At 46.4% G+C, this 15,971-nt stretch overlaps 1 protein-coding gene across 1 annotated transcript in view; it reads right to left on the reverse strand.

Moving 5' to 3' along the window:
* Window positions 1-1,109: 1,109 nt before the first annotated feature.
* Window positions 1,110-15,971, reverse strand: part of prdm2b (PR domain containing 2, with ZNF domain b) — a 31,999-nt gene continuing 17,137 nt past the window's right edge. Inside the window, exons 9-13 of the mRNA XM_063216016.1 lie at window positions 8,311-10,711; window positions 7,116-7,431; window positions 5,666-6,349; window positions 4,606-5,346; window positions 1,110-3,502 (exon numbers count right to left, since the gene is read on the reverse strand). Of these exons, the coding sequence (XP_063072086.1) occupies window positions 3,476-3,502; window positions 4,606-5,346; window positions 5,666-6,349; window positions 7,116-7,431; window positions 8,311-10,711 (4,169 nt within the window). The 3' untranslated portion in view covers window positions 1,110-3,475. The remainder of the gene's footprint in view (window positions 3,503-4,605; window positions 5,347-5,665; window positions 6,350-7,115; window positions 7,432-8,310; window positions 10,712-15,971) is intronic.

Consider the following 15,971-nt stretch of genomic DNA (forward strand, 5'->3'; position numbering starts at 1 on the left):
TCCTAAACTCCTAAAACAAATTGTAATCCATGTACTAAAACTACATTCTGAACTTTGTCAGAAAAATGAAATGATAGTGTATTTTATGCCACACTTGAACTGATATTGATTGTTCGTTGTTGACATTATTTTTTACCACCTTTTTTCCACACTCCTACATTTTCTACATTGTCTACTGTCTACATTTTCAAAACTCCCAACTCTCTTGCACCAACCACAGTCCACTGCAGCCAAACTGTGTACACATATGTATTTGTACCAACACACATTTGTACCAACACACATTAGTCAGGAAAATGAAATGATCATCTTTTATCCAAAAAATGTAGACCAATCTAATAATTGACTATTTTACAATTTGTTGTTGTTTTGTGTATATACATGTATAAAGGCATATTTTGTCAGCCTAGGTAAGCTACTGCACGTATAACCCATATAACCCACCTCTTTCTCTTGGTGCTCATCGGTGTACAAGTAGGACAGGGGTGGGGGCAACCTGTCTCAAGAGCTATTTATTTAAGAAGTCGAATCCGGCCCCCAATATAATTTAAATGTTATGCAGTTTCTCATAAAATATAACACGTTTTGTAAAGAATGCTTAGAAATAACATTCATAATACAATTATGTCTTTTCAGTGGACCTGGTGAAGGTGGGGTCAATATAGGCCTAAGCTGCAAGGGAAAATTCTGGCTTGAGTACAATGTACGGCCCTTGGAGGACGTCATAAAATTTTAAGTGGTACCTCGAATAAACGTTTGCATTTTTTATACTTTATATTTGGCTATAATATGTTATTGCTATAGCATGTAGCTTAATAAAAAGCATAAAAAATGCAACCTTGAGTACCACTGATTTGTTCTGAAATGATGAGCACAAACACAAACACACATACAGTATCTGATAGGGGGACGAAGAGGAGGCGAGTGAGCACATGCGTCACACACACACACACACACACACACACACACACACACACACACACACACACACACACACACACACACACACACACACACACACACACACACATGCACGCACACATGCACGCACACGCACGGCACGCACAAACACACTTGATGGAAACGATATAGAAATAAAGACAGAGAGCTTATAGGAGGATATAGTGTATTTGAGAGATGCTAAAAAGATTAGCACTAAAAAAAACAAACAAACAGAAGATCAAACCAAATTCCAAATTTCATTCAAATTCATAGAATAATAATAATAAACTGTTCATCCCCTTGGCTTTTTTTATCAGATCAGTTCCATCAATCATCATCATCATCATTATTAAAGTGCTTTTGGACAACACGGGGCATAGTTTGGATTTCACATTTCCATCTTTAGATTGAAAGAATTAACGAGTTCCATTTTGTCACAAAAAACAAACAGAAAAACAAACAAACAAAAATATATGACAGCATTCATCTCCTGTATTCTTCCTGGGGGCGGGGCCAGAACTTCACACGAGGCAGGAAGAGGAAGTGATGTCATCCGAGGCATGTAAGCCCTTTGTGATGTCATAAGAGGCATGTTAGCCCTTTGTGATCATGCTAAAGGTAAGCACCAGACATCATGGCATGGCCCCATGGACAACACACACATGCACACACACAGACGCACACTCACAGACGCGCACGTCTCTCTCTCTCGACCTCTTACACACACACATAGTCCTGACCTCCAGGTCCAACTATCTCAAACAGATTGCTTATACATGTCATAAGTTTACATAAAAATGTCTCTTTACAGGAGATTGTTGATATTTCATTGTCTATAGGGCAATACATTAAATTAAATACACTCACCATCCCAGTGGGCAGTGGAGCTGGTAACGAGTATGGAGGGGGAACGGACCTTAACGAGGTCGTCTTAACGAGATGACTCTCTATTAAGGGCTGGTTTAAGAAAACAACAACACTCTATTAAGGGCTGGTTTTAACAAAAACGGACCACAATTAAGGGGTGATCTTAACGAAACAACTCTTCATTAAGGGATGGTCTTAACGAAACAACTCTTCATTAACGGGTGGTCTTAATGAAGGGGTGGGGCAGGCAGAGAGAGGCTCAGAGGAGTCAAACAGGAATTAGATCTCATGCAGGGAAGACGAGTGAGGAGGTCAGTCTGACCACCACCAAAACCAGACTAAATCAGATCCCAAACGAGACTAAATCAGATCCAGAACCAGACTAAATCAGATCCAGAACCAGACTAAATCAGGGCCCGAGCCAGGGGTTTGTTCCTCGAAAGTGTAGTTGCTAGCCAGTTAGTTAACTTGGGTAGTTGCAATGGGAAATTGCATTGCAAACAACAAAGTAGCAAATATGGTGTCGTCCAGAAATGCACCCCAGATGGGGAACAGGCTAGCAGGCTAGCTGCAGTAACGTGTAAATAAATGATTGACATTAGCATTAGCAATAGCACAGCCAACCATGCTAACCATTTAAACAGCCCCAACATTACCCGTTCAGCCATGGCACCCCTCATCACTTTTACACAGACGGATTTCATTTGTCATTATCTACAGTCCTTTACAGTGAGGTTGTCGTCTGCAGGCGTCCTTCCTAGGCTACAGATGGAGGCTGTAGCCAGCGTGAGTCCTGTAGAGGTGTGAGGTTGGTGTTAGTGACGGGCAACCTGGATCCAGACGCTACAGTCCAGTGTCGCGCAGGGCTCTAGATTCACTTTTTCATCACCAACCACAGTGGCTAGTAAGTTGTTCTTTTCTACCAGCCAAACTGAAATTTGGCCGGTTGGCTGGTGTTAAGTTAGAGCCCCAGTGCCGCCTATTTAAGATGGCCTGGTTTTACCTGTCCTTAAAAACCATGTGATTGCAAAATTGTACAGGTAAAACCATTGAACCATGGAATATGTGACACTGGGATATAGCTTGTGAATTCAGGTTGCCCATTACCGATTGTTGTCTGCAGCCAGAATCCTTTGAGTGAGGCCGAGTGTCCATAAGCTGGTGATGGAGGCTGCGGACAGACAGAGTCCTGTAGCAGGAGGTGGAACCAAAGACAGTAGAGTAGAGTAAGATGATTCAGCAAGCCTGTGCACTTCCTGGATCCATGTGATGTCAAGATGTTTGAATCATCTTACTCTACTGAGAAAGTCTTTGGTGGTACTGTACGTATGTCTACAGTCCTCTTGTAATCCTGCGCAGTCTGCATGCGAGTTTGTGTTCTCTGCATGCCTCCTCTGAAGTCTGCGTATGAGGCCGCGTCTGCCTCCTCTGACTTCCGAAGCAGAAGAGCCCTTAGTAAGATGGAGCCTCAGAAGCTGTCCACCAATCTCAGCAGATCTCCCTGCACATGCTCAGTAGCGAGCAGCGGGACTGGAGCAGGGTCAAAGGTGAAGGGTCATCTGAGGTCCTCTCCCCCACTTTCGTAATGAAGACCCTTGTAGCACCACGGAGGGCGCGAAAGTGTGTCTCTGCCAGGGAGGGTGTGTGTGTGTGTGAGTGTGTGTGTCTACCTGGACAGTTTGGCAGTAGCATCCTGTTGGAGAGAGAGGAGAACAGCAGCTGGTTAGTACACACACTTAAAGCAAGATGTTACTGAATAATAAGACAAGCTGTAGCCCAGCCGGTACACCCACTTGTGGTGTATTCACTGTCTACTGTACTAAATGACATGGGCTTATGTCACCTGACTGCAGAGGAGTCAAAAGTGAAAAAGTAGAAGAACATTTGTGGGGTAATTACAACAATAACACATGGCATTACATAGCTGTTACACCATTTACTCCATTGTACCTTATGAGATTGATAGACTGTGTTGTTACAGTAAAAAATTTAAATCTAGTAAAGCCACAGATATGCACAGAGCACAATGAAAATACAATACATTCTGGTTATTCAGAGTTCTATCCAGAATTCATTTTGATGGCTCAGTGCACAGTGCAGATTTGCCATCTTGAATTGGGCCAATGCAACATGTCATCATGCATTGCGTATAGATGACACGCTGATTTTAACCGACTATCGTGTGTGTCAAATACACCTTTGCAAGTTAAAGCGTGCTCCACAACGCCCTGTGACAGGTTAGGTTTAGGAATGGTTTTGGTTTAGGCACAATTTAACAAAAAAAATTGCTAAATGTCGCGGTTCTTGGTAAAAGTTTAACAGCAGAAACATGGCTTTACTGACAGGTTAGGTTTAGGGATGGTTTTGGTTAGGGCACAGCAAAGCATATTTGCGTTAAGCAACAGAAATGCGCTGTGGCAAAAGAAAATCGCTGACACGGTGGGAAAACTGTGCAAACCTCGTCACGTGTCAAAAGTGCATGAAAGCGCTTTACCCTTGCGTCTGAGGAGCACATGTTAACTTCAAAAGGCGTCGCACCAACACGCTGAATGGACAAGCGTGTGATACATACGCTAAAACATGATGACAGCCTCGCCAATGATGTGTGTGTGTGTGTGTGTGTGTGTGTGTGTCACATGTCCATGTCCTTACCGACTCCTTTGATTATAGAGTGTGTGTGTGTGTGTAGGTAACATGACTTGCTTGTATGTGTGTGTGTGTGTGTGTGTGTGTGTGTTGTGTGTGTGTGTGTGTGTGTGTGTGTGTGTATGTCACATAAATTGTGCGTGTCCTTACCGCCGCTTCCTGGTGGGCGGGGTCTTCTGGTGTGGCGTCTGCTTGCTGAAGGCTGCGCGTCATTGCTCCCCCAGCTCGCGTGCGCAGAGAGAATCGCTCACCCCTATTGGCCTGCTGAGGCTGCGGGGGCGTAGCTTTCTCCCCCACGCTTTTCTTAGCACCTCCCTTCTGCCCCTTGCTGATTGGCTTGTCTCCCTCCTCCACTGCTGCTGTTGATTGGCCAGGGCTCAGGCTTGGAGGCGTGGCTTGGAGACTCTTCCTGCCCTTCTTGTTGCCGGTGGCGACTGGTAGTGTTGGAGGCTGCTGGGCGGGACGTTTGAGCGGAGGCCGACCTCTGGTTGGCTGGCTAGGAGTAGTTTGGCCCTTGATTGGTTGTGGGGCCTGAGGCTCGGTTTTGATTGGCTGTTGTGCCTGGGCAGCCTCGGCGAGCCCGGAGCTGCGAGCGCGTGTCTTCCCCAGTGGCCTCGGGGGAGGGGGAGGGGATAATATGTCCACTTCCTGCTTCACTTCCTGTTTTAGCTCCTCCCCTCCACGTCTCCGCAGGCTCATGCTCTTCTCGGGGGCGGGGAAGGGAGCGGATGGGTCTGGGGTCGTTGCCGGGGGCGACAGGGGTTTCCTGCCCCGTTTGGCAGGGGGCTTGAGGGGGCAGCTCATGGCCACGTGTTTGGTCAGACTAGCTGGGTAGGTGAACGAGCGAGAGCAGTGAGGGCACACATGCTCCTCTCCAGGGCCAGCAGAGTCCTACAGGGGAACACACACACACACACACACACACACACACACACACACACACACACACACAGTAAGGCTCCTAAAGGGAAACACGGCAAGGTTTACAGTATTTATACAGTATATATGTTTTCATGTTTTCAAGTCATTAACTAACATTTGTTAGTATGACCAAAGTACAGCAGTATTTGCAGCTAAAAATGTCCATCACTGGACATTCAAAATGGCAGACATGGCGAAGAGCCACCTTTTCATGTAAATGCAAACAACCAAAATCAATGCCATGTAAATAATAAAGAAGAATCCATCATAAAACCTCCTCTGTCCTCACCTCCTGCTTGACCTCCTCCTCCTCCGTTTCCTCCTGTTTTATCGCCTTCCTCCCCGCGCCGCTCCTCTGCTTCTGCAGCATCGCCTTCTGCACCAGCTGTTGCTTCTTCTTGCTGAGCACGCTCATACGCCCGCCCGCAACTGGCTCACCCCCGAAGTTCAGCCGCTTTGGTTGGCCCATCCTGCGGAAGGCGGGACCGGGGGAGGCACCAGCGACACCTGATTGGTTGGGGCTGGTTGCCGGGCTAGCCAGGCCGTTGTTGTTGTTGTGTGTGTGGAGTGTGTGTGCATGTTTGAGGGGCACGGGGTTCTTCTTGGGCGTGTAGCGCTTGCGGTCGCTGGCGGAGGCACAGGCCAGGATGTGCGTGTGCAGCGCGGGCATATTGTCGAACCCCTGTCCGCACTTGGTGCAGCGGATCGCCGTGGCGAAGCTGCTGGGGATGTTGTGGGTGCTGAAGCTGGTCGCCGAGGCGGCGGTTGCCGTGGCAGCAGCGGCGTGCGAGCGGTTGTGGTAGGGGAAGGGCGGCGGCTTGAAGCTCGGGTAGCGCTGGTTGAGGCCAAGGCGCACGTCGGGACCGCGGCGTTTGCCCGCCTCGGAGGCCATGATCTTGATGGTGGTGTAGAGCTCTTCAGTAGGGTCCTCGGGAGGAGGGTCCTCACCTGATGCCTCTAGTCCCTCAACATCCTGTTAAAGTGCAAACACAAAAGACTTCATTGTCATGCAGCCATGATCTTAATGCTGGTACAGAGCTCCTCTGTATGGTCTTCAGGAGGATGGTCGACATCGTGCTCTCCTGAAACAGCCTCCATATCCTCCATATGCAGCCTCTCCTCCCTCCACATCCCGTCAAGAGCAGATGCATAATTATTAGAAATGTTGGTTATATACAGTATTAGTGACATTAAGTAATCTTCATGGTGGTGTAGAGCTCCTCTGTGGGGTGCACCCTCCACATCCTAGCAAGAGAAAATGATTCATTATCTACCAAATGTGCATTACAAAAATGTTAATTACAAAAAAGTGCATCTCCTGGAACATCCTCTCCTCCCTCCATATCCTGTCAAGAGAGAGGCACATTTTATTTATTTTGCTAGTTTTATGGGCATGTTTATGGACACATTTCACTTATATAGCACAGGAGTTTACTAGTTTATTGCTTTCTCCTCAGAGGTGTAGCACCAGTGAGGCGCGAGGCCACAAGTACCAGTCGAGGAAAGTGCATTACAAAAATGTGCCTTACTAAAACAGGGTTAAAACTGAGGTGAGGGCCCTGCCATGGCTCAAATGGTAGGGCACTGCAATGCTACACCGGCGACCCTTGTTCGATTCTGGCCCGGGTTCTTTGCCGAGCCTTCCCAGTCTCTTTCACTGTCCTATCTGACAAATAAAGGTGTAAAAGCCCCCCCAAAAAAAGAAAAAAAAACTGAAATGAGAAGCAGCTTCTACGTACCATCTGCTCTCCTCTATCCTCCTCCTCCTGTTTCTCCTTTCTCTCCTCCTTCTCCTGCTGGCCCTCCGCAGCCACCTCCACTTCCTCCTCCTCCTCCAGCTCCTCCTCCTCCTCAGGGGTGTGGTCGGGATCCGTGTAGTTGTGTGTGCGCAGCTTGGCGGTATGTGTGTGTGTGAATGTGCAGGGCGTGTCGGGGTGGAGGGTGCGCTGGTGCTGTTGCAGGTTGGAGAGGAAGGCGAACTCCTTACTGCAGGCCGAGCAGGTGTAGATGCGCCCCACGCCGTGCAGCGCAGAGCGGTGCTCCCACAGAGCCGCCCTAGTGGAGAGGAGTGGAGAAGTTTATTCATTTAGAACACTGTGGAAGAGATGGTGGTCAGAGTAGGTATTGCAACTATGCTGCTGATTGAAACTGTGCTGCCTAATGACATTTTCAATATTTCATGAATATTTATTTGGTAATAAACTAATATTTACTAGTATGACCAAAGTACAAGGTTTTCAGCAAGTAAATATGTTTGTTTTTCCTCGATATTCAAAACGGAGGATATGGAAAAGATTTTCATGTATGGAAAGTCATGTCCAGTCATGATGAATGCTACTAGTGGTAAATATTTGTGAATAAGGTACCATTTTTCAATGGGTAGCATGAATTCTGGAAATAAACTGCTAAAAATATTACACAGTACACCTTTAAGAAAGGGACAGCATATATTAATAACGTTTAAGAAAAACACAAAATAAATTAAAAATATGGCCATAAGGCTAAAACAGTTTACTGAAGTGTTTACGGTTTACCTGTTTACTAAAACTGTTTACTGTTTAAAAGTTTACTGTCTGAGTGTTTACTATAAATGTTCACCTGTTTACTTTAACTATTTACCGTTTACTCTGTTCACATGTTTACCTGTTTACTAAAACTGCTCTCTGTTCACTAAAACGGCTTATTGTTTAGGTGTTACTAAATCTGTTTACTAGTATTTACCAAAACTGTTTACTGTTTAAATATTTACTAAAACGGTCTACTGTGCAAGTGTTTACTAAAACTGTTTACAGTTTAAGTGTTTACTAAAACCGTTAACTTTACTAAAACTAAGTGCTTACAATTGTTTTCTGTTTATTAAATCTGTTAACCGTTTAAGTGTGTACTAAAACTGTTAACTGTTAAAGTATTTACTAAAACTGTTTTAAGTTTTACCTGGTGGTGAATAGCTGCACGCAGAACTCGCACTTCAGCGGCCAATCGCGTGCGTGCGTCCGGATGTGGCGGCTCAGAGCGGAGATGGAGGCGAAGGGCTGCTCACACACGTTGCACACAAAGCTCTTGGAGAACGACTCGCCATCGGCATCACCATCAAACTCCTCCTCCGCCACGTCTGCAGACCCAGCGGCGTCCACGTCCGCCTCCGCCCCCTTGTGGACGTCCAACCCCGCCTCCTTATCATAAATGTCCAATCCCATGTCACCGTTGGCAATGGGTTCTGGTTCCTGCTTGACAGCTCGTTTAGTGGGTGTGTGTTTTACAGGTGTGTGTTTCGTGGGTGTGTGTCTAGAAGGTGTGTGTCTTGTGGGTGTGCGTTTCTCCGTAGTAGCAACAGACTGTGGTTCTCCTTTGAGCTCGTTGCATGGTGGACCAGCGGGCTCTGAGGGTTGTTCCTCTTCATCATCATTGGCTGGTTTCCGGAGTTCCTCATCCTCATTGACTGGTTCTCCTGAGGAACCGTTCTGCAGCGAAGGTAGTGGGGCGGTTCCGGTGGTCAGGTAAGCAGCACTTGGTTCCTCTTTTTCGTCAGCACCCTGCAGTGTGTCAATGTCACCAGCAGGTGGCTCTGTGTCACCTGAGACGCCTGTCTGTGTGACATCAGAACTTGTTTCGGCGTGTGTGACTTTAACGGCAGGTTCTGTCTCGGCGTGACCGTCTGTGTTCGCCAATGGCTCCTGGTCCTGTGGTGTATGTGTGTGCGGGGAGAGCACGGGGGGAGGGGAAGGAGGAGGGGAGGGAGAGGAGGAGAGTGGAGGAGGAGGAGGGGTGGGGGAGGCCAGGCGACGGGGGGAGGGGGGCGATAAGGGGTGAAGGGTCATGGGCGTCAGCGAGGGCGGCAAGGACTCGGCAGGAGAGGAGGAATTGACATCAGCAGGGGAGGAAGTGATGTCAGCAGAGGTGGAAATGACATCAGCCGGACAGGAAGTCACGTCAGCAGAGGCGGAAGTGACATCATCTGGAGAGGAAGTAACGTCAGCGTCATCGTCAGCGGCGGCAGTGTTGTTGGCGTCTGTGTAGTCGCTCATGAGAACCCGCTCCAGCATGCTGGTGTTGGGCTTCTTCTTGCGGCCCGCCACCACTGCCACTGGGGCTGGGGGCTGGTTGCTACGGGTGTCTGCTTCCACAGTAACGGGGGCGACGGTGGGGGTAATGGGGATGGGGGGCGTCTCGCGGCTGCTGACACTGAGGTCCAGTACGGACCCGCCCTCTGCTCTCACCACCCCACTACTACTACTGCTGCTGCTACTGCTACTGCTACTCATGCTGCTGCTGCTACTGCGCTTGGCTACACTGCTGGACAGATCAAGGGGCAGTTGGTTACAAACACCCCCGCCTCCGCGAGAAGAAACGGGCCACTCTCCAGGAGACGGGGTGTGTGATGAGGTGTGTGTGTGTGTGGTCTTGCTCTCGGCCTCTCTATCGTCGCGTGCACACACCCCCCACTGCCTGCCACCCCCACTTCTCTGGCCCTCTACTTTGGGCACCTTGAGCAGGAAGGGGGGCGGGGACTCGATGTGTGGGTGTGTTGTGTGTGAGTGTGTGTGTGTGCGCTGGTCATCAGGGGAGTGTGTGTTCTGTGCGTCGTGGGTGGGTGTGGGTGGGGATGAGGTGCGGCGTTTGAAGCGGCCACTAGGGGCGCTAAGGAGCGGGCTGAGGGAGAGGGGAGGGGCCTGGCGCGAGTGGGGGTGGGCGGAATCTACCAACAGGGTTCCAGAACCGGAACTCTTGTGGCCATCATGCGTCTGCGTCTGCAGGAGCTGCTTCAATTTGGGAGAGAGGTACACACTCCGCTCCTTCAGCCCCTCTCCTGACACACACACACCGCCCAGCAGCAGGGAGGAGGAGGAGGAGGAGGAAGAGGAGTCCGTCTCCATCTTCACATGGGGGAGCAGCGGGGGGGTGGAGGTGCGCCTCTTAACCGTCGTCGTCGCGGACGCCTGCAGGGTGTTTGAGTGTGTGTGTGTGCGCTGCGTGCCAGCGGAAGAGGAAGGTGATGTGAGTGAGTGTGTCTGTGTAAGCGTGTGTGCAAACGTGTGTGTGTGTTGCTGGGCCTTCAGCGCCTGGCTGAGCTGTTCGGGGCTGATGATGAGGGCGTCGAGCCCCAGCAAGGTGGCGGCCGCTGACCCCGCAGTGACCTCTATGACCTCGCAGCCAGAGGTCACGGTGTCGCTCTGGGTGATCTTGCCGTCGATGTAGAGCGCGAGGTTCTCGGAGATGTTGGAGGAGACGTGTGCCAGGGCCTCCTCCCTCTCCGCCTCCTCCTCCGATTCTACGCTAGCCACGTAGACGCGCGCCGACGACGCACTGCCACTCTCCCCTCGCGACGGAGACGAACCTGTGAACCAATAAGAAGAATCATTTACAAGCGTCATTCGGTCACACTGAAGAGTAGAGGAAAAGTAAATATGTTAAAAAACCATGGAAGCATACTTAAAACCATGAAAATAATACCATCATTTCTGGCCTATAATCCGTAACTTGTGGCTTAAAGGAACAGACCACCGTATTTTAACAATGATATATGTTCTTCTCAGAAATGAGACGAGATTAGGGCTGTCCCTAACGATAATTTTTCTCCCGATTAGTCCGTCAACTATTTTTTTCCGAATAGTCGATTATCAAACGATTATTTTTTTTTTTTTGGGGAAGGGAAAAACTGTGATATGCCACTATGCAACTTTGACCTGAAAAATAATAGACAAATAAAGCAGAGTGCACCTAAGGCCTATTAGGACAATGATTTCGAAAAAAGGGGACATTTTATAAATTAGTCACAGACTATAATAAATACAGGCCTAATATCATATCTATTTGTTTCAGTTCAAATCAAGTAAGCTTATTAGCCTACATTTACTGATATATAAAGAGGCCTAAGTTATACAGTATTAGGAAAGTGGAAACGAATGTGGGCCTCTATAGGTTAGGGTAAAGGCTACCAGAGATTTTATGAGTAGCCTACGAGAAAAGAAAGTTGAGGCTACTCTGTCCACGTCATTCTGTTGACGCATTCTGTTGCTAATATAGACCCAGTTCGTAATTGTACAACATAATTATGAGTATTATTATATTATTTGAATAGTATTACTATTTATTTAGAACTTCGTGCACCGGGGAGGAGAAGGGACGAGACCTTTCTGAATCAGGCCCATGCATTCCTCTCACTCCACATCTCCCGCTGTTGGCAGGAATATGCACACTTCTTTTGTCTTCATTTACTTGTTTACTTTGTATACAAGCTCTTCTACAAACACCCCGACCACTGTCACCCTAAAGGTATTGAATATTGCGTCTATGACAGGCACCTTACAAATCATTGCTTTATCTCCCTGTCGTTGCTATGCATGCCGCCAGCAAAGCGACAGTATACAAAGCAGCATGAAATCTGTACCCTGCGTCTCGATCTGAAAAACTTTCACTTCCTCAATATAGAAGTCTCCTACAGAAACACGACCAAGTCTTGTGCCTTGTCTTTAAAATATCGCCACACTTTAGATGTCTTTGTCCGTTTATTGGTCTGATTAGTGGTGCCACTGTTACCTTCATCTTCGTTTGACACTGACACCCTCAGACGTGCAGCCTCTGTCATTTTCTCCGCTTCTGTTTTCTGTTTCTGTTTCTTTTTTTGAGCACGTACCTCGTGGCTCGCGCAAATCACTTTTTTTATTGGGCTGATTAGTGGTGCCACTGCTACCTTCATTTTCCTCTGACACCATCGACGTTCAGCCTCTGCCATTTTCTCTGCTTCTGTTTAGCAAGTCTACCTCGCGGTTCGCGCAATCACTTCTTTTTTTGTAATCGACGGTATGTGGAACACTTTGACTTATTTACGCAATCGACGTAATCGATTACGTCGAATAGTCGGGACAGCCCTAGTGTACTATAAAGAAAGGGGTAGTAACAACTTCTGCATGCTTTCACAGCGCAATGAGAACATCGATACCTTCACTTCTGATTTTTTCTTCTCCCCAATTGTATTGACAGAAGTAAGTGACGGTATCATGTGCTGTCGAAGCATACATAAGGTGTTACTACGCCTGTCTTTTAAGTACGCACTTTCCACAGCATAGAAAAAGCCATGTTTGAATTTGCGTAACCGAACTTTGTTTCATGCCAATGGTCATACGTATAAACCCATGTTAACAGGAAAAACATGGAAGACTTTGGTGACAGCAAGGTCTGACTGACTGGGAGGTTGCACAACGCTAGGAGAGGTAGAGATCATCTCGTCTCATTTCTGAGAAGAACATATTTCATTGTTAAAGTACTGTTGTCTGTTCCTTTAAACCCTGCAGCTAATAAAACTATGCGGATAATGTATTGATTTTTTATGTAGCAAGTGTAACCAGATGTCAGTTAGTAGAGTTCGACAATAGTAAACCTTCGCAAACCTCCATCCTGAAGCCTCATACAGTATCGCTATCGTGTATCGTATCATGCTGTGCCTCCCATGTCCGAACTGGATCAGTTACAGATGCAAAAAGTGAAGAGTTACTTCCAGAGGTAATGCTGTGTAAATATTAGTGGTGTCAACACTGATCGATTCGGCGATGCAATCCAATGCGGGGCATGGGCGATCCAGAATCGATCCGGCAAATTCCAGAATCGATGCAGCATTTTTTTAAAGTTTCAATTACTGCCATGGATATTTCAGGAGCAAATTAATGTTAAATTAAATAAAAGCACTTCAAAACATTGCAAGACTGATACAGACTGATACATAAAACAGCCAATAAATTGTTGGTCAGTATCTGACTACTTGTATTGCCTCATCATGACTGATTAAACATTTGCTTTGCTTTCAGTAGAAATGTAATGCATTGCAATGCATTGTAGGATTGAATCGGATAGGATCGGATCGCATAGAATCGAATCGAAATCGAATCGCTACCTCCCGAATCGTGATCGAATCGTATCGTGAGGGCAGTGCCAATCCACACCACTAGTAAATATCCCATGTTACAGGGCCTGCTGCAGCTTGTACAGAGGTGTTTTCCAGTTTATTTACAGTAAATTTATTTGGTGTGACTTACAGTTTATTCAGGTAGGTATAGTCCAGAAATTATGGTACAAAAAACATGTGCCACTTGTGTCTTTCAAATGGTGCACTTGTGTACTTTGGGCACTATCAGGGTTTCTGCACATTTTGGATCACCAAATATAAGACTTTTTAAGACAAATATAAGACCTCTGATGATAAAATATAAGACCACCGCTCGGGGTGAGGCATTGCAATATTGCTAATGTTATTAGTTTGCATTGCTATAATGAAATGTAGGCCTAGTACATAATTATATATAATAAACAATATTATATGACTACTGTGATTTTATACTGTAGCCTAGGGTAAACACAGTGTAAGCAGTAGCAAGGTGTAACTGATCTGTAGGCCTACAGACACCATGCATGCATATGGTCAGTTAACTGACAACTGGCATTTAATTGAGGGTCCCACGCATGTTTTGACGGCCTATGGAAAACTCAGATGAATGTTCATCAAATGCCTTTAAATGTACACATTAAAAATGGCTCAACAATTCATCATTTCTGATGGATAAATAGTTGAATGCACTTTGCTATTAGAGTAGAGGTGCTCCGATCACCATTTTTTGGGTCCGATCACCGATACCGATCACCAAAAATCTTTATCTGCCGATTACCGATCATTGCCGATCACAAAAATGATTTCCTATTTTTTCGATAGCCTATTAATTATCCTTATTGAATAGGCCTACCATTTCTGCCCATAAACCAATAAATCTTAATTTGCACATGTCTATTATTAGGCTATTATTATTATTATTATTATTATTATTATTATTATTATTATTATCTTTCAGACTAGTGTTGGTAATACAGTCTACAGTATTAATCAATGTATAAGTTATTGCATAGAATAACTAAACTATTTAAGATTGAATTGAAACTGAAACATTACATCAAATAGGCCTAGTCTTCCACATACGAGAAAAAAACAGCCTGTCGCTTTAAATGAGCAGCCTCGTGAGGAGAGCCCCTCCCCTCTCTGTCACCGTCCACAGTTGCAGTGCTCCACCACTACGTTCTGAATCTCTCTCTCAAGTTTTAACCACATCTGTCGCCGTTTGGTGTTTCAGCGACTATCAAACTAATCGACTGACTGCCAATTACAACTTTGAAAACAATAATTGACATGTTTGTGCTGACAACGTGAAGTTGTCGCGTGCTGACCAAGGCAACTACACAGGTTATAACGTAACATGGCTCACTGGCGAGTACTCAATCGCAAATTACATTGTCAGGTAAACGGCGCATGGATCGGAAAATCAGATCATTGTTGATGCAGATATGGTTATGAATGGTGGAAATGAAAGGGGGAATGGCGAAAAGTTATAGACAAGCAAAGATGCCTCCTTTTGGTGCAGTTGCAGCTGTGCAGAGCCAGCGCCTACATGCAGCGCCAGGTGTAAAGGCAAATGGTTGCGTGAGGAATTTAATATCTCTCGATCGGTTTTTTGATCGGCATGTTTTTCCGATCACCGATCAGGCTATTTTTGGCCATTATCGGCCGGTCATGATCGGCAGCCGAGCAATCGGAGCACCTCTAATTAGGAGAGATGACAACTGGTGTCAAAAGGGTTAAATGTACGACTACTCTGAGTGCCGTTTCTCCTCCTCCAGCTCGCTTTATCAGAGACGGGTAGCAGAAGCAAGCGTTCTAATTTGAGCAGCCTGTCTGTAGTTTGTTGTTCTCAACAAACAGCGCACAACTTGGAAGCGATTTCCAGCATGTCCATAACAAGCATTTAGCGCGTTTACCGTTGCCCATCTGGTTACCGATTTGGACATTACGCACCTCGCCAGATCATTGGCTTCGTACATATTCTGTTACTCATCCGATTTCGTATTGCCTCGCGCTCACTTCCTCATGCTGCCATCATGTTAACGAAATCATTTTGCATTTGACAGAGGCCTCAAATAGCCTGTCACGTATCTAGAGGCGATTTTGAAAGTGTAGGCTATTGTATGAAGGAACATTTATTTTCGAATACGGTCATAATGGACTTTATGAAATGAACCCTTTACATTTAGCAAACGCTTCTACCCAAACGCGAGGGCATGGCTAACATGCTTACGATAGACAAGATTTAAAACTTACACTCAACGACTGATTAGGCTATGCGTCCTCCCGACACAGTTAACATCAAGCTTCATATTCCGACGTTGCTTTGGATAGCACCTAACCGTTTTATTTCTTGTCCTCAAGCCACATTACACTGAACGTGCATCTATCTACCCATCTCGATTCACGTTCATATTTTTTCGACCACTTTTTCGACTGTTTCTAATAGAACATGCAAGTAGGCTAGACGGCTCTGGCTGTACCCACAGGTCTGCGGCTGCCCCCCGCTGTGTGGCCAGCGGGCTGCGCTGCGCCACACACACAGATCCGTTTCATCTACTTTTCCGCATCTTGATAAGGGACGTATGCAGGTTAAATAAGGTTTATAGCGTCAAAAAATAGACCTTTTTCTTACACTCAAGCTACCCAGGGGAAATATAAGACCTCCCACGTAAATATAATACCACACTTCCAAAAATTGGCGAAATATAATGCT

The sequence above is a fragment of the Engraulis encrasicolus genome, chromosome 14, assembly GCF_034702125.1.
Source record: "Engraulis encrasicolus isolate BLACKSEA-1 chromosome 14, IST_EnEncr_1.0, whole genome shotgun sequence".
In the NCBI taxonomy this organism is placed as follows: Eukaryota; Metazoa; Chordata; class Actinopteri; order Clupeiformes; family Engraulidae; genus Engraulis; species Engraulis encrasicolus.